The sequence below is a fragment of the Pseudopodoces humilis genome, chromosome 3, assembly GCF_049639895.1.
Source record: "Pseudopodoces humilis isolate 2021_Gansu_Grassland_sample_001 chromosome 3, ASM4963989v1, whole genome shotgun sequence".
Taxonomy (NCBI): Eukaryota; Metazoa; Chordata; class Aves; order Passeriformes; family Paridae; genus Pseudopodoces; species Pseudopodoces humilis.
The window spans coordinates 110880261-110899181 of NC_142202.1; the positions used below are offsets into that span (position 1 = coordinate 110880261).

The window sequence follows — 18921 nt, forward strand, 5'->3', positions numbered from 1 at the left end:
ATTAAACCCCAGTTGGAGTATCTTGTAATATTGGGGAGGAGGAAGAATCATAAAATCATTATAGAATCCCAGAATGGTTTGGGTTGGAAGGGACCTTAAAGATCATCCAGTTCCAACCCTCTGCCATGGACAGGTGAAAACCGAATGAAGGAGAAGATTTTTGTGGGAAATTCTTGACTGAGCTTTGAACTCCAGCTGTCTGTGCCTGATAGAGCTCAGAAGGCTACAAATTTGGGTTCTTTAGTACTGTCTCAGTAGACCTTTACCTAAAGGAGATGCAAAAATCATCCAGACACCTTGGCATGTATATTTGGGATCTCTGCATCCATGCAAACAGCCAGCATAGAGCTCTACCCTCAAGCCTGTCAACCAGCACAAGCCTCCTGGATAATTGGGGATTTTAGCCCATCAAAGCACGGCATGGATTCCCTCAGTGGGATTTGTTTGGCAAAGAGAGCCAAATCCTCCTCTTCCGCCCTAAAAACGTCACTGTGATGTGGAATCAGGAGCAGGACGGTGTTAGATGGGCTCCTTCTTGGGGAACCTGAGGTGCCACAGCCATGAGCAGCCCCTTGGAGCCAGGCTGTCTCCTACATCTCTGGCAGTCCCACACAAACCAGTGCAATCCCTGGGTGCCTGGATCATCCTTCACCCCCAGGAGAAAGGGGGTCACATTCCAGCATCCCACCCACGTCGAGCTCTTCCACCTCCTGTGGGGTGAAAGAAATCACCACACCACAGCCCAGCTCCAGGGTGTGCTGGGGAGATAAAATAGGTCAGGATTCACAGGCCGTACCTACACGAGTAAGTCAAATCATGTGAGGCTCAGAAAGTAGTGGCTATTCAGACGTGTTGTCAGAAAATGAATTGTTTTCCTTGGCACCGTTTGGAGGTGGGCACATGCCAGGAATGATCCATAACTGACACCTGGACGTGGCCCTGCTCTGGAGAGGAGAAGTTAATTGCACAAGGTGTGCTCTGACCACCTTCTGTGGGGCAAGAACCATCATTTCTTGCTGTGTCCAGCTTTAGGGGCCTCAAGGTAAGGCAGACATGGACCTGTTGAAAAGAGTTCTGAGAAGGCCATGAAGGGTGGTCTGGAATGAGACCCATGGGGGGTTTCTGGACTAGGGCTGAGCCCAGAGCTGAGCCCACAATCATTTCCTCACAGGTTTAATTGCAGGGTTCTATCAGTGCTTGCTTGTTTGGCAAAATGCTGTCAGTGGGATTGGGAGTAAGAGGTGGCATCACAAGCTGGAAAAACAGTTCATTCACACAAGGAATTGCTCCTGCTGGCAAAAACTTATCCCAGGATGCATTTAAAAATCAGCCTGCTCAGGTCTTGGCCCGAAGGCAATGAAGTCAGTGGAAACATCCCTCCTGTTTGGGGCCAGAGAGCAGATATACATTGATTCGACTCCTCCCAGCCCCAAAACCTCTCAAGCACCCAGGAGCCAGTTCCTGTGCCACGTGTCTGAGCACAGATCAGCCTTTGTGCATGGTGAGCTCTGACAAAAGACATCTGCTGGCAGGTTGGGAAGCAGGGGAGGGTGGGAGGCTGCTGAGCCAGCCCCAGTAGGCTCATCAGAGGCCAACACGGCAGCAGGACCATGCCAAAGGGAGCCAGAGCAGCTGTTGTACAAACAGTTGTCCAGGGGACAGAGATTTCCTGCCCCCATTTCTGGAGGAAATCTGGTGTTTTGTTGGTACTATATAGTCCTGGACTTCTTTCCCAAGGAGTGTTCTGCAACTCAACCCATGTACCACAGCTGCAGAGCAGGGGTTTGTGGTGGTGTGGAGGATGCAGCCTGGTCCCCATGGAGCCTGCAGCATCCAAACAGCTCCAGGCATAAATGACCCTCTGCGTGGTGCTGCTCCCACCACGGGAGAGCAGCTGAGCTGGAGACAAACACCTGGAATTTTGCCATCCACCACTGGGAACACCCTGGCCACGTGCTCCACATCCTCTCTGGAGAGCACCAAGCCATCTGCACACACATGTTCAGACACTTCAGCTCACACACTCAGGGCAGGGCACTCACAGGAGCATCCACACGCTCCTCCATGTGTGGACTGTAGCTCAAGAACTGCCATCTCCTTCCTGCTGGATAAGCTCTGCCCAAGTTCTTTGCTTGGGAAGTTCTTCCCTGGGAGGGTGGTGAGGCCCTGGCACAGGGTGCCCAGAGAAGCTGTGGCTGCCCCTGGATCCCTGGAAGTGTCCAAGGCCAGGTTGGACGGGGCTTGGAGCAACCTGGGATAGAGGAAGGTGTCCCTGCCCATGGCAAGGGGAGGAATGGGATGATCTCTAATGTCCCTTCCAACCCAAACCTTTCTGTGATTCCATAATTCCATGAAATCCCACTTCACCATCTCTCACATTCAAGATGCCAATCCTCAGAGGTGCAGGGGGGGTTTTTGTCTTCCACCCAAGCAGTGCCACCAGGTAGGCAGAGCACCAGCACTTTTCCAGAGGCTCACACACATCCTTGCATCCAGCTCTCCCCCAGGTGGGTTTCCAGATCCATCTCCCTTTCCCAGGCTGTGTGTGGCCGGGACAGGACAGCCTGGTTAAGAGCTCAGTGTCCCCTGCTCCAAAGTCCAACTGGTGAAGGCCCCTTTATCTGCACTGCTTGATAAAGGTGATCCTTGCTCTGTTCAAGCAGCCTGAAGGACATGGGGTTTGCATTTCCCAGCACTCCCTGGCATCCAGCCTGCAAAGAAAAATCCCTCGAGGTGAGTTCTGAAGGGAAAAGGGAAGATTTGGTGATGGCCTCTGCTGCATCATCACTGTAAAAAAAAAACAACAAACCTTTATAAAGTTTCCATTTCCTCTTTCTCCATTTGTTGTTGGCCAGGGGACATTCCTGCTCGCTGTTTGCTTTGTGCTGTTTTCCCAAGTTGAAATGCAGCTCTCACCTCTATTGATTTCCTGGAACTGACCTGGAGAACTGGTACAAACCCGAGAGTCTGCCAGGATCCCTGGGAGAGCTGTAATCCAGCTTTCCTAACACCACTGAATATCACAGGGAGGTGTCCCAGCTTTCCCATTAAGTACATAAATGGATAAAATATTCAATTGCCATTTCTTCTTGACAGTTGTAAACAAAACCTTGGCAAGCATCCTCTCTGCAGCCTGGAAGTTGGGAAATTGAAAGAGACCCATGATTTTTTTAAGGATCCCATTATTTTCAAGCCAGCTTTGTGTGTTGGGGAGTGCTGAGGAAGAGACTCTGGATTTTTTCACGCTTGACTGCGTCAGTGCTAAACACAGAGAGTGGGAGCTGGAAATAAAAAAATAAAAAAACCCAACAGACCAGTTTGATACTGCAAACACTTGGATTGGATTTTGACATCACATGCTCAAGCCTACAAACACAGAGCCACACTGGGTCAGTCCCAACATCCTGTCTCCAGCAGCAAGCAGTAGCAGACTCCCCAGTGCTCAGTGTAATTGTCAACAAAACCCTGATTTTTTTTACCTCTTTTTGGTCTTTTTCCTTCTATTTTTTTTCCTTTATTTCCCCTTTATACTTTTTGTCTGTAACACGATGTGACTGAGAGCAGGAACACCCCGTGCAACTGTTTGCTGTCGTGTTGAAATGCAGCTGAGATTGACAAAGTTCCCTCCACTCCAGGAGAATTACACAACCCTCCTGGCCACTATAAATCCAGGATTTCCCTCCTCTTCCTCTCTTTAGGGCCCTTCACTCCTCCTCGGGGTGGAACCCCACGCCGAGCCATGCGGGTTCTCCAGCTGCTCTTTGCAGTCCTTGTCATTCTTCTCCTCCAGGGCGCTCTGGGTAAGGACAAAATTCTCACAGGGGTTCCTGCAGGACTGTGGAGAGAGAAAAGGCAGGTTCCTGCTCTGAGGTAGAAGAGGACAAGACAGGGCTCTCAAGTCAAGGCTGACCTAACTCGTGCTTCCCAGGAAAAAATTTCTCCTGAGATGGTCTCCATGAAGTTCCTGGATGCAGCTGTCCTGAGTTAATAAGGTTGTGCATCCCCTCCTCTCTGTGCCCTCAGAACTCACCCAGAAATGCTGGGCCTAAGCCAGGAGCCTGAGCTTTGCTCCTGACCAGGATAAAACCTCATCCTCCACAAAACAAGGAGAATCCCACTAAATTCTCCAAGAGTGGAATAGAGATGTGGCAAATTCAGGAAGATGCAAGAGTGACCAGAAGGTTGAAGGAGGTGATTTTCGCTCTCTGATCTGATCTGGGTAAGATCCCACCTGCAGAGCTGCCTCCAGCTTTGGGATCCCCAGCATCAGAAGCTGCTGAAGCAAGTCCAGAGGAGGCCATGGAGATGTTCCAAGGGCTGGAGCCCCTCTGCTCTGGGGCCAGGCTGGGAGAGCTGGGGGTGCTCACCTGGAGAAGAGAAGGATCCAGTGAGAGCTCAGAGCCCCTTCCAGGGCCTAAAGGGGCTCCAGGAGAGCTGGAGAGGGACTGGGGACAAGGGATGGAGGGACAGGACACAGGGAATGGTCTTAAGCTGAAGGAGGGTTTGTGCAAATTAGATATTGGGAAGGAATTCTTGGCTGTGAGGGTGGTGAGACCCTGGCACAGGTTGCCCAGAAAGGTGTGGACCCTCCATCCCTGGAAATGTTCATGGCAAGGTTGGGTGGGGCTTGGATTAACCTGGGATAGATAAAGGTGCCCCTACCCATGGCAGGAGGTTGGAAGTAGATGGTCTTAAATGTCCATTCCAACAGAAATCATTCTGTGTATCTTTGATTCTATAAAATCGAGACCATCTTTCAGTGGGAAAAAGCAAGGGGAAAGGCAGATTAATTTACCTTTTTTGATTGTTTTCTTCTGGGATTTTGGTTTGATAGGAAAATATTCCTTGGCTTGGCATTTTCTCTGGCTGCTTGTATACATGTCAGAGACCCAGGTTTCATTCAGGTGTAAGGTCACTATGATGTTAGCAGGACTTTGGTGATATCACATTTGCAGAAGGCAAACCTGATAACCAGGCAGAGGAAATTTACTTGCTTGGCCTATTTATGCTCTTATTTATTTAACTGAAGTCCTCGGGACAACGAAGGGAGAGAGAAGGGTTTGCCCACTCCATTGGTGGTGAATCCTCCAGAACTCCCAAACTTGATGTTTCTGCTGTGTCTAAAGAGAAGCAGCACATGCCCTTTTAATCAAAACAGCAAAAGATTTGAAAAACCCAAGCAAACAAAAACCCCAAAACACCAAGAAGCCAAATAATCTCCATATGAAAAAACAGGTGGGACACCTGCTCTGAAAAGCACTTCTCTGCCTTTTGATGCTGTCCAACCTCACCTAACTCATCTAACCTAACACAGCTGACCCAAACCTGGCTGTCTCACCCAGGCCAGTCGTTAGGAGACTCTCAGTGCTTGCTGGATGGAGAAGCTCCTCCCAAGCACATCTGATCCTCACCATGGAGGAGGCTGAATTTCCCTGTTGCCAACGGAGAACACCCAATTGCTCAGCCACCAACACCAGTAGAGCTCCCAGTAGGTTTTGGGGCTCTGAGTATGTTCCAGCTCTCCTAACCAGTTCTCCTGTCCTCTTTCCCCAGCAGCCAGAAGCCTTTCAGACAGTCAGCAGTGCAGAAGCAACCGTGGCCACTGCCGAAGGCTCTGCTTCCACATGGAGCGCTGGGAAGGGAGCTGCAGCAACGGCCGCCTGCGCTGCTGCCGGTGACAGCGGCCACACCAGGCGGTGTGACAGCCCCAGGAGAGCTGGCCCAGTGATCCTGCAGCCAGAAGTGTTCACAGAACCTGCCCTCGGACACCTCCGTGCCTCCACTCGTATCTCGGTTTGTCCGCCACCAATAAACCTCTTTGTTTTCTATGTCCTGCTGGGTCTGGAGTGGAGCAGGGATTTCTCCTCAGATATACCACCCTGCCTGACACCCGGGGGCTGAGGGCGCTGGAGGTGCACTGGGGCATCCAAATCACCTGCACAAAGGTGGCAGATGTGGTATAGGAGCAAGGGGTGACCTTCCAGAGTGGCAGCAAGAGAGGGATCTGCTGGGCTGCTACAAGCAGTTATGAAGCCTCTCTTTGAGCCCTTTCCTCCACCTCTGTCTCAGTCACTGTCTTTAACAACCTCAATTTCTAGCTCTGTTCAGAAGAGGCCATGGCAGGATTCATCCTCTTCAAGGGGATGGATCCAAGACAGAGATATGATTTTCCCTCCAGAAGTTCCTCTACCTCTCTGATAGCAACAGGGCGAACCTGGGTGGGTGACTCAGGTTATCCAACCTGATCTCCTTGAAGATGTCCCTGCTCATTGCAGGAGCGCTGGACTGGATGGCCCTTAAAGCTTCCTTCCAACCCAAACCATTCCATGATTGTGATCCACCTCTGTGAGGAGGTAAAGGTGGGTAAGGCTGATAAATCCCCACAGAGAAAACAATTCAAACAATTTACCCGGTCTCACAGAGAGTGTGGTGGGTTCTGCATCTGCCCTGCTCCTGCATGGAGCGGTTCCCAGGCAAAGCCTTACTTCCATAGTGCAAATTATCCCAAACTCAATCCCAATATCATCCAAGGGGTACCACTGCCTCTTGTCCTGCACGGGCTGATTTATCGAGTAGAATTATACGTGGGAATGAGCCAAGGCCAAGGTCACTTCCAGCAGTTCCTCACCACGGAGTAAGAGCTGCTGACTGTGGACTGTTGTTTACTGAAGGAAGGAGAATTTCCCACCCTGGTGTGCTCTGGAGCAGGACCCCCAAAGCAGGTCGTCACCTTGGAGGTGGTGAGGTGGAAAGGAGGTGTTGTAGGGTGAGCAGGAATAGAGATGTCTTGGAGCTGTGAGTAGAGAGATGGCTTGAAAGGAGATGAAAATCTCCTCAGGAGAAAAGCTGTAAGATTTATCTCTGGAAAACTCCCAGTGTGGTTCTTAGGGCATGGAAGAAATGAGGTGGGCAAAATTCCCACCCTAAAACCCCCAGCTACACACCTGGCTTCAACCATCCCAGAGGCACCAGTCTTGCCCTGGAAGAAACCAGTAAAACCAGTGACCCAGCTGTGCCAGCTGACACCCAGTGGAGATCTGACCCATCTCTGGCTGGACTGTGAGCAGGGAAAGATCCCCTCACTCCTCCTACCACCATGAACTGAAGCAGCGAGGGACTGCTGGGCTCCATGCTGGGATATCCCATCCTTGCTTTTGTGACAATGCCTCCATGCAGTCCCCTCTCCTGGATGCTTCTCCTCTCCATTGTGACAGGCTCCTCAGGGACCTCAGAAAGCTCAGCCAGAGGTTAGCAGCCACTGTGGCTCGCATGAGCCACAGCCCCATCGGGAGATAAAGCTCCCCTTGATAACAGGACCTGCCAGAGCTGAGCCTCCAGTTTTTCCACCTTTTTGAAGTCTGGCCGGTGAAGTTTTGCAGAACTTTGTCTTTTTGCCAAAGTAACCAACTTCCAGCTCCAGCTTTTGCCTTCCCTCCTTTTCCCTGGCCTCCTCCCCCTTGCCTTCCCTCTTCCTCCTCGCCGCTCCAAGCGCAGCCTCTCCGTGGGGCTGATAGGGATTCTGGGGGGAGGATGGACACCATGAGGGGGTGATGTCATCTGTTTTTGGCCCTTCAGAGGAGCAAGGGTTAGGCATGTCTGCCCCTACCCAGCCTGGCGCCGGGAGCAACTGGAGCCTTCCTCCAGCAGCCGCCCCTGCGCCTTATCAGGGGCAGGATGACATCCCGGGGCCGGGATGCCGGAGCTGCGAGGGAAAGGAGCCCCTGGATGTGAGCCCTGTGAGCATGCCTGGGTGTGCACATGGATGTGTCTGTGTGTGTGTCTGAGCTCGCTGGCAGCAGGGAAATCGCTCCCAGCAGGATGGAGCCGGCTATCAGCCGCTGGGGAAGGGGAAAGCGCCTCGGTGCCAAAGTCAAGGGTGATGATGTCACCCAGATCTGCTCCTGGGAGGGTTTAACCTCTCATCTCCCAGGCAGACAACCTGGAAAATCCATCTGAAAAAGGTTAGAACATGCCCCTTGCCGTCAAAGAAGGTATGGGGAGATGGAGAGAGATAAATTAATTTGTCCCATACCCAAAGGTCAGGGTCTGCAGTGCTCTCAGGCAGAGCTGGGTACAAATTTACCATGGAAATGGTTTTGGGATGGACCTTTGCATCCTCCTCTTGTTTTGGCAACTTTCTCCAAGGTGGAATGGAAAATCTTCATTCTTTGTAAAATAGTGATAACATTAACACCACCCTCTCTTTTCTTCTCTCCCCCAGAAACGTGGTTTGATCAGAAAAGTGTGAAATATTTTTGGCTAAATCCAGAGAAAACTGTGCTTCCTGTCTCCTACAACACAGCACTCAGAAGGGAAAAGTCTTGTGGGACATGGGAGCCCAAGGAGAGAGACAGTTCCCTACAGCAATGGCCTTAAAATAAATTTAATTTTGTATTATTTATTAATGTTAGAAAGAATATTTTTCCCTTCCATTCTGATGGATCATCATGCTCATTTTGGAGACCAGTGTTCCGGAGGGAAATGGAGATTTTGGGGAAAGCATCTACAGCCCCTGAGGACTGGGACAGAAATCTAAACAACTGGTAGGTCTCCTTCCAGCTGGAAAATTTATAAAATTGATTTTCTTTTGCTTGGAATAAATAAGGTTTTCTGCAAAAGTCATTCTTCAATTGTTGTAACCAGAGTGAGAAAATAAATACTGAAAAACTAGGAGAGCTATAAAATCAGAGGGAATGGCCTCAAGCTGTGCCAGAGGAGGTTCAGGTTGGACACCAGGAGGAATTTCTCCATGGAAAGGGTGGTCAGGCTTTGGAAGGGAATGCCCAGGGCAGTGATGGAGTCTCCATCCCTGGAGGTACCTAAGAAATGACTGGACGTGGCACTCTGGGCAGGTGACAAGGTAGGGATCGGTCACAGGTTGGGCTCAATGGTCTTGGAAGTCCTTTCCAGCCTAAATGATTGTGTGATTCTGTGTCAAATGAACCTCTGCCACCCAAACCCTGGCACCCTTTTTTCCCTCATGAATAATTTGGTGCCCTGTTCGTACATCCCAACAAGGGGACTGGGAAGAAGTGCAGCCACTGGCGCTGCCCCGTGCTGACCTCGGCTCCCCACATCGGCACCAAAGCCTGGCAGAGACTCAGCCCCAGCACCTCAGAGGCTGTGTAATAAAGTACACGTTTTTTCTAGGCATAAATAAATGACTTCACCCTCCTGGCAAGCTGCTCCTGGCTCTTTCAGCAGCTCCATGTGGAAAAATGGCAGTGCTGGAGCAGCACAACCCTCTCCCCCCACGGAGGGAGCACTGGCTGATGGGGAAGCTCCAAAACAAACAGCATGGTGAGCAGCTGCTGGGCTGCTCCCCAGCACAACAGCAAAGCCACCTGAAGCCAAAATCTCCTGGCTCTCAGCTTGGAGATGCCCCAGGGCAGGGTGGAATTTGGGGAATGTGCAGAGGAATGACTTTGCACCCCAAATGAGGATGGTGGATGAGCCCTTTCACCTCTCCAGCCTCCTCCCCAGGACTTGCAGGAGCTTGCAGGACATTTCCCCAAATCCCACAGGCACTCAGGTCTTGTTCCAGGACTATCCCCCACCCCGTGCCCAGGATGGACACAAAAGCTGTCAAGAGTCTTTATTGTCCAGATCTTTGTGCTGTTATCAGTAACTCCCACACACTGGAAGTGAGATATGTGTGACAACATTTTTTCCATCGGCAAGCTTATCATGGCTGAGAAGGGTGGAAGGGGGTGGGGAGGGTGATGGGGAGGGGGAGGAGGGAAGCAGGGGAGGCGCATGGGCACGAACGCCCACCCAGCCCATCCTCCACTCACCCCATGATCCCACATCGGTGGAAGGAAGAGAGGAAAAAGAGGGTTTTAGAGCAATGCAGTTGTGTCAGACCCAAGGCCTCCTGACCCAGTAGAGCCAGCCCTAAATTCCTCAGGCAAGATCCGAAAACACCCTTCCTGCTAACACATCTCTAAATTCATATGGGTGTACGTACAAATGAGGAGAGTTTCTGCAAGGATGTTGGCTGGGCTAGCAGGACCCCGAGGGGTCTGACCCGTCCTTGGTGTCAGGCAGGGGGAAGGAAGCTCCAGCCAGCAGGAAAGGCATTAATGTGGAAAATATCTCAGCTGTATCTGACCACAGCAGAGCTACTGGGACCCCAGCACTGCATCTGTGGTTGTGGCTGCGTGCTGCATCTCGCTGGGTTTCTGCTGTTGCCACTTTTCTCAAGCTCTGGGCCAACAACCCAGGTTTGTAGAGCAGAACCTGATGCCTGCCCTTCCCAGTCTTCATCTGGAGGAGATGGAGGGAGCAGAAGTAGGGAATGATTCCTTAAGACTGGAAGTTCTTCCCCAGTCTGAAGGACCTAATGCCATAGTCCCAAGGCACCAAGAAACAGCAAAGTTTGTGGAGGAGCTGTGGGGACAAAACCAAACCTGGGAAGATTTTAGGGAACTACAAAACTTGGTGATAGAGATGTGGAGCTGGCAGCACTTGCAAGGGCAACATGTCCCAGCGAGGTCTGCAGGACAAGCTAAAAGTACAGACGTGATTTCACAAAATGAAAGGTTTGGAAGGGACCTGAGAGACCATCTCATTCCACCCTCTGCCATGGGCAGGGACACCTTCCACTAGCCCAGGTTGCTCCAAGCCCTCTCCAACCTGGCCTTGGACACTTCCAGGGATGGCGAGCCTACAACTCCCCTGGGCAACCTCATCACCCTTATAGTAAAGAATTTCTTCCTAATTTCAAAGGCTCTGTACATTTGCTCTGGAAATTACTATGTTTATTCCAAGTTCATGCATATCCCAAGTTTGCCATTAGCCCCTTTTCTCCCAAAGCTCTGGGTGTCTGCTTGGCCCATAGCAGCCACTTCAAATGAAACACACTTGCTGGGATGAAAACCAAAGAAATTAAATAATCCCTCCCTCCAGGCTGCTGCTTTCAAGGAAAACCCAGGAAAATGCTGCCCTGGTTTCACTTCAAGGTGAGGAGTCTGTCTTGAGACCGTGGGGAGGTGACTGCCCAAAGGAACCAGCTCTGGAAGCAAAGGTGGAGCTGAGGTCCCCCTTGCTGGCATGGGAACGGCCTTATCTCCCCAGGGAGAACAGTTATGGATTTGCCTGTCAGGATCTGCACAGTGGACTCTCTGCACCATGAACAGTTAAGGACTTGCATTATGGACTCTCCAGGCTGATGTTTCCAAGGATGAGGCTGGATGACAACACAATCCTTCAATATGTGATCCACGGCCCAGGGGCAGCCCTATCTGAGCACCAGACAACTCCTGACACGGAGCACATGGAGGGAAAACACATGGGAGGGGAAAAATGTGGATGTTTTGTCTACTAGGGGCTGATTAGTTGTGGTAGCTGGGATGGGGAGGTGGCGGCTGTGCTCCCGTGATTAATGGGAGGTTTCACCATCAGCATCCTCGCTCCCAGGCTGCCTGTTCCCTCGGGAGCTGCTATCTGTGGGAGATGCTGCTCTGGGAGCTGCTGTCTGTGGGAGATGCTGCTCTGGGAGCTGCTGTCTGTGGGAGATGCTGCTCTTCAAGCACAGCTCGTTAGCAGGATCCCCTGTGGGGTGACAGACTGTGGTGGGTTAAGCGCAGGCTGGAAAAGGGGCTTTGGGATTTTGTGAGCTGACATGGTGGGGGATGATCAGAGGTCCTGCTGAGTGTAGGCAGAAGTAATTCTGGCTCGAGCTAATCCAGTTATCAGCCCCCACAACAGCCCTGTCACTCACCAGAGTCACGTGGTGAAATACTGCAAAAATGCCTTCAGAGACAGGAAGTCACTAGCTGGACAATCCTGAAGTAAAAGTGAATCCCAAAATATGTGCAGAGACCTCCTGTAACCTGGGCATGGGACAGAGATGAGTGGCTTTCTCATGGATGATCTGCAGCAGTGACTCTCTTGTCAGCCTTAGACCAAGAAATGAGGTTTGTGGATGAAGGTGGTGCAAAAAAAATCGGGACAAGCTTTTTAGCAGGGCCTGCTGTGACAGGACATGGGGTGATGGTTTTAAACTAAAGAAGAGTCAATTAAGATTAGTTATGAGGAAAAGTTTTTGCAATGCAGGTGGTGAGGCCCAGGAACACCTTGCTGTGGCTGCCCCATCACTGGGAGTTCAAGGTCAGGTTCTGTCCAAATCAGTTTTTTCAGGGCTGAATGGTTTGGGTTGGAAGGAACCTGAAAGATCACCCAGTTCCACCCCCTGCCATGAACAGGGACACCTTCCATTATCCCAGGCTGATCCAAGCCCCATCCAACCTGGCCTTGGACACTTCCAGGGATCCAGGGGCAGCCACAGCTTCTCTGGGCACCCTGTGTCAGGGCCTCCCCACCCTCACAGGGAACAATTCCTTCCCAATATCCCATCCATCCCTGTCCTCTGGCAGTGGGAAGCCATTCCCTGTGTCCTGTCTCCCAGGCCCTTGTCCCCAGTCCCTCTCCAGCTCTCCTGGAGCCCCTTTAGGCCCTGGAAGGGGCTCTGAGCTCTCCCTGGATCCTTCTCTTCTCCAGGTGAGCACCCCCAGCTCTCCCAGCCTGGCTCCAGAGCAGAGGGGCTCCAGCCCTTGGAACATCTCCATGGCCTCCTCTGGACTTGCTCCAACAGGTCTGTGTCTCTCCTGTGCTGATGACCCCCAAGCTGGATTTAACATATATCTCTCACTTCATTCTTTTTATGTTGGAGAGGGAAAGAGGGGCTGCTCCTCTCTGCAGCCCATGCACAAACAACTCACTGAGCCCTTATTTTTTTTTCCTTAATTAGTTGCAGTTTTGTATCACTTTCTCATATCCCATCTCATGTCCAAGATGTGTCACCAACCACATCCTGGTCAAGTTCCCTGTGTGCTCGTGGTTGGAATTTCGGTTTCCATCCCCAGCACTGTCAGTGATGGCTCCTGGATCAGGTCACTGGAAGGATTCTGCTCAGGCTCCTCTGCTCACTCCCTTTGGCAGCAGTGTCGGGTGTTCTGCATCCCATCTCATCCCAGGGGACACAGCACCATGGAGATCTCCTCAACCTCTGCTGTATCTGAAGGACTGACCTCTTCCTTTCTGGGGTTATCATCTGCCAGACCCTCACTGCTGGCAAATTACCTTGGCAAGACAGGGATAATCCTTCCCATCCTGGAGGGAATTAAATTTGTCTGCACTTTTAAATTAGTCGCTCAGTGTTTTTAACACTGATCAGTGAGCACGGAGCTAAACAAGCCCTTAGCACAGTTTGGCCATCAGGACATTCCCAACAGGCTCCTGTAGGGAAGAGGTCCCAGAGAAATGATTCTGAAGGAACACCAGGTTAGGTGGTGTTCCTCCACAGGTTATGGCCATGATCAGGATGGATCTGGATTGGGGTTTTATCCATGTAAAATGTAGAACAAAGGCAGTGTCTTGGAGTAATGATATTTCCGTGTGCCACAAGTGTGACCTGCTCCAGGGTGAGAACGTGGAAGTGATCAATGCCTGAGGGACCAGCAGAAAGGGGTGGTGTCTGCAGAAACCAGCCAGGAAACACAGTTGTTGTGCTCTGCCACATTAAGATTAAACAGCTGGACACCTGCATAGGGAACCCGAGGCAGGACACACCTGGGGTGTGGACACAAGCCCCTCTCTCTGGTTTGTTTCACCTCAGCAGGGTCCAAGGGATTGGTTCACACCGAGTAATAAAAACATGGAACCATAGAATATAGGAATGGGATGGGGAGGGATGGTGATCTGGTTCCAAATCCCTGCCATGGGCAGGGACACCTTCCACTAGACCAGGCTGCTCAGAGCCCCATCCAGCCTCCAGGACTGTCCTTGTCCTCAGGGTTGTCCCTTTTTAGGGACAGCATGCAGGAGGCTCAGTCTCACAACAATGGGAAACAGGCCACTAACAGATTAATTAGCAGTCTTCACAACGGGCTAATTACCTGCACACAGACCTGCTGAGCATCCCTGTGCTGTGAGGCTGAGACCTGCTTCCCACTACAATGAGAAGGATATTTCTGGGCTGCTTTCCTTTCAGCAGCTTCCTCTTGTGGCACGAGGTCTGCTGTGATCTTCATTTCCCTCTTACCCTCCATTATTCCTCAGTATTCCTCTTCCAGGTCCTTTTCCTTATCTGCCGCCACTTTCCTGTTTTTCTTCCTTGCTCAGCACCCTCCAGCCTGCCCGGCTCCTGGAGCATCGGCTCCTGTCGAAGGGTTTCCTCCTCCTCTGGCTGATGTCCTCCCAGAGATAGCCCCGAGCATCCCGGGGGACCGCGGGCATCCCATGGGGTCCTGTCAGGAGAGGGTGGCGGTGCTGACCGAAGGAAACGGCGCCGGGAGGAAACGGCAGCGCTGGGCTCCCAGAATATCTCTGCTCTGGGTTACCCCAGGGATGCAGAGATAAGCAGAAAAAGGGAGAAGGAGGAGGAGGTCAGGGCTGTTCAGCCGAGATGTTTGTGTGTCTTCTGGCACAAACACCAGTCTGGGCTTCCCCAGCAGGCGCCAGTGTTGTTTTGGGGGGCAATTGTTTGTTCAGCCTCGCTCACCTTGGAACGTGCAGTTCAGCAACACTGCGGCCAGGGAGATGCTCAAGGCCATGGGGAGACAATGCTGGGAGAGCCCAGCCCTGTCACAGCAATTCCCAGGAGAGGATCCCCTCTTCTTGTGGTGTTTGTTGCCTTGGGTGGGTGCCAGTTCAGAGTTAGGACCTCGCTGTGCCTGGTGCTGGAAAGACGCAGGGCTATCCCTCACCCCTGACATGGGACAAACAGGCACTGGGTGCCACAGCCCATCCCATGGGACAGCTGCCTGCCATGTGGGAACTTCCATGGGTGATGTCCACCCCTAGTGGGGCAGTCTCAGGAGCTTGTGGCCCTTGCAAACACTGGCAAATAGAGATTGCCAGGTACAAGTCCTTGGAGAGGCTGCAGATGCTTGGAAAATGCAGCAAGGCCTCTTCTGGGAGAGCCCGTGGTGTTTTGTCAGCCCTCAGACCCTGAAGTCCATCCCAAGGCAGGTGACCAGGGGACTTGGCACAGTGGAGGCTGCAGGCAGAAGTCACCTCCTCTTTCCCCATGCCAGGAACTTCTTGCAGCCAAATGATGTCTTGGCAGATAAATAAAATACCCTGGAAGAGGAATATTGAGGAATAATGGGGGGTAGGAGGGAAATGAAGATCACAGCTACTCCTTCAGCACAGGCATAGCTGGAGATGGTGACTTCTATTCTATTCTATTCTATTCTATTCTATTCTATTCTATTCTATTCTATTCTATTCTATTCTATTCTATTCTATTCTATTCTATTCTATTCTATTCCATTCCATTCCATTCCATTCCATTCATTCAAATGATTCATGGTTCCATGACTGTGCACCATGGCTGTGTGTTGGGACATCTGCCATCCTGTTCCCTGGAGAGAAAAGTCACCTCAAGACTTTAAAAAGCCCATTCCACTCCAGCTGACTTGTTACCCCACCAGCTGAGAAAAAAACCCAGCTGCCAACTTCCCCTCCAAGCCCCAAAACCTCTCCAAAGTCCCAGGACAGCATAACTTTACAGTTAGGTCTTGCTTTAAACACTTACACGTGACTCTGTCGCAATGAGCACGAAGCTGTCTCAGAGCCAGTTCCCCCTGCTCGTCCCCAGCCAAACCTGCTGCCTTCCTCCTGCTATATTTATCAGAAGGATTTGGCTGGCTGGAAAGTGCCTGGGGAGGCAGCAGGGGTGGAGCCGCCTTGGAGGTCATCCATGGGAGAGAACCTGGAGTTGGCTCCAGCCCCATGTGGCTGTTTTGAGATGGTCTCACATCCCCCTCGGGGTAATTCCAGTGTAAACCTGGGAGGCTGCTCTTCAGCTGGTGAATTCCTCATGCTTTACACATAATTTATAAGTCTTTAGCACCTTTGTGCTTGTCCTTGTGCTGGGGACCTGCTCCCCTCTCAAACCCTCACAATCCTCATCTCCAAACAGGGATTTCCAGGGAGAGATGCTGCCACTTTTTTCCTACCCAGATACTCAAATCAATTTTATTTTTGTCACCCTGTCTCTTTGAACCCACAGGGATTGTCACCCTAAGGTGGGAATTCTTACAGACACAAGTGAGATCGGTGAGCTTGAGCACCTAAAAAAATCTTTGTCACCCCCACACTCTCCTGTAGCAGGGAGACCAGAGGAGAACGACACACAAAACCTCTCCCAGACCTCCACAGTGAGACAGGACGGTGTTTGCTCCTGGTTTTTCTGTATCCCCTGGGGAGATCTGTTCGCAGCTGGAAGCCTTGCCCGTGCCAGCCTGGAGGCACTCCCTCAAACCCCTGCAGCTGCAGATGCTGAGCCAGCTGTGCAGGAGATTCCTGCCGTGCACCGCAGCACCTGGGCTGCTGTTGGGCTACCAGGCTTGCAGCAACACAGGATCAAACCTCTTGGACACGGAGGTTTTATGGTGCTCAGCTTCCCCTTCATTCCTGGAGCACACACCCCTGGCATTTCAGGCTCTGAATGTGTTTTTATCTTTCTGTGCTGGGATGCTTCTCTGGGCAACCTGTGCCAGGGCCTCCCCACCCTCACAGCCAGGAATTCCTTCCCAATACCCCATCCATCCCTGCCCTCTGGCAGTGGGAAGCCATTCCCTGTGTCCTGTCCCTCAATGTCCTTGTTCCAAATCCCTCTCCAGCTCTCCTGGAGCCCCTTTAGGCCCTGGAAGGGGCTCTGAGCTCTCCCTGGATCCTTCTCTTCTCCAGGGGAACACTCCCAGCTCTCCCAGAGCCCCCCCTTTCTCAGAGCAGAGGGGCTCCAGGCTTCAGAGCTTAAAATGAGATAGGATGGGACAGCCCAGCTCCCTTGAGGTATTCAGGGTAGCAGTTCCCACACAGACATGGGATTAGGTGATGGAAACCTTCCTCCAGGAATGAGAGTCATTCATGTTCAAAGTGACAGGGCCAGAGGCAGATTTCATGATTCATGAGAAGTGACAGCAGGAGCTGCCCAGCTCCAAAGTTTTCGTTCAGCCAAGGAAATATGCTCCACACATCCCTCTGTAAAACCTTCCCGGACCACGAGATGGCATCAAAAACCAGCCCAGCCTGAACCAGACAGGTTTTCCCTATGGTCTTGCCTCCTCCAGCAAGCCCAGACTTTCTGAGGTTCATCCTGCTGGGATGAATGGCACAGAACGTTTCTTCTTACAGGAATGTCACTTCTGCCCCAAGAAACTACTTGTTGGCTCCCTCATCCCTCATCCCCTCATCTTAAAATTAAGATTAAATTCAATGCACTTCCAGTTTCTCCCACATCCCAAACAGGTCCAGGTACCCATCTTACGGGTCCCTCGCTGCAGATCGTCAGAAAACCCTCCCAGCACTTCGCCCTTCCTTCCCCAGCTCCTCAGGAATGACCCCGATTTCCAGTCCCACCAGTTCTCCTCCTATTTCCATTTCCCCCCTGAGGCTCATGTATAAACAAAGCAGAGAACAGGGGAAAACAGGGTTACCAGGAGAAAACTCGTCCCGAGTGGCCGGTGGCATGTGACAGAGCCTCCCGCGTCACCGGGAGCCTGGCACGGTGCCTGATGAGATAACCTTTCACTGCAGCACCAAAAACACCCTTTTCCCAAGAATCCTGGGAGGTTTCCCTTCCTGCTGGGAGCCAGCAGCTCTTCTGGCTTTGCAGGCAGTCAGAGGGTGCCAGCAGCACAATGAAGTCACTGCAGCAGGGCTCTCCATGGGCCAGCACGGTGGCTTTCTACAGCTGGACTCACCATGGGATGGAGCCTTCCTGCCTCAGTTTCCCTTCTGCCAAGAGGAAACCAAAAATTGCTCTGCAGAGAAACTGGTCTCTCCCTGAAGCCAAATTCTGCCTGTACCAGAGGCAGTCTCCATCCCTGCATCACCTTTCCAAGCCAAAAACAACACAGAAAAAGTGCTTGGGCCTAAGGAACACCCCCACCCAATATGTGTTTCATGCTGTGAGCAGGAGATGAAGTTACAGACAGAAATGAGAATCTGGGGATCTCTTGGAATAGACAAGGGCAATCACAGCCCCATTCCTTGGCCAGACACGTTGGGAAAACACCTTCCCAACTCTGTGTTGGGAAGGAAGACTCGGGCAAGTGAGGAGGAGCCAAGAGCTCTGGTGATGCCCTTGTCCAGGCTCTGCTCTGGGCCATGGCCAATCTCTGAGCCCACAGAGAAAGGCCAAATTGTGAGACACTTCCTCAAAAAGTTGTGCCCAGAGCTCTCACAGTAAAGCCAGGATGGCAAAGTTGTCCTGGTTGGGAGGGACTGACACACTGGTCACCCAGCAGAGCAAAGGACACAGAACAATTTGCTTTCCCTCTGTACAACACCCACAGAAAAGTGCTTTGGATGCAAATTCTCACATGTCACTGTCCCCACTTCTCTCGCACTTCTTTTTTTTCAGTGGATTTTCTCCTCTGGAGCTAGCTGAGGGTTTCTTTTTGAAACATAAGGTCTGTCCTCATCCTTAGATGTCCCCCTCCTTACAGCTCTCTTCTGGGCAGAGTGACCACAGAGGGGCACAGAGGGGAAGTCAGGTCCTGCTTTCCATCACAAGCCAGGATGGATGGACACAGATTGCAGCCAAGTGGCTCAAAAGCACAACCTCAGGAGGAAGTGGAAGGACAAGGTCAGGATCAGGGCAGAGCAGCTGGGTCCTGAGCACTTCCCACCACTCCTGAATTCCCTGGAGGCTGGGGCATGGCAGGAGCAAGAGCAAGGTCAGGCCTGTTACCACAAAGGGAATAGAGATCACACTGTCTGCTCCAAAGGGTCTGACCTTGCCTGACCCAGCTGGACATGAGCCAGGTGTGCCCAGGTGGGCAAGAAGGTCCATGGCACCTGGGCTGTGCCAGCTCTGGGGTGGCAGCAGGAGCAGGGCAGTGCCTGTCCCCTGTGCTGGCACTGCTGGGACACCTCCAGTGCTGGGGACAGCTCTGGGACCCTCCT

General features: G+C 51.8%; 1 protein-coding gene across 1 annotated transcript; it reads left to right on the plus strand.

The window, feature by feature from the left end:
* The first annotated feature begins 3678 nt into the window (after nucleotides 1-3678).
* On the plus strand, nucleotides 3679-8627 carry DEFB125 (defensin beta 125). Its single transcript, XM_088053872.1, has 3 exons — nucleotides 3679-3800; nucleotides 5557-5793; nucleotides 8222-8627. Exons 1-2 carry the CDS (start codon nucleotides 3740-3742, stop codon nucleotides 5676-5678), a joined length of 183 nt encoding a protein of 60 aa, XP_087909998.1. The 5' UTR covers nucleotides 3679-3739; the 3' UTR covers nucleotides 5679-5793; nucleotides 8222-8627.
* The last annotated feature ends 10294 nt before the right edge of the window (nucleotides 8628-18921 follow it).

Coding starts and splice junctions, on each gene's coding strand:
- DEFB125 (XM_088053872.1), top strand. CDS start 3,740: ATGCGGGTTCTCCAGCTGCTCTTTGCAGTCCTTGTCATTCTTCTCCTC. Junction 3,801..5,556: donor TCTCCTCCAGGGCGCTCTGG/GTAAGGACAAAA, acceptor TTTCCCCAGCAG/CCAGAAGCCTTTCAGACAGT.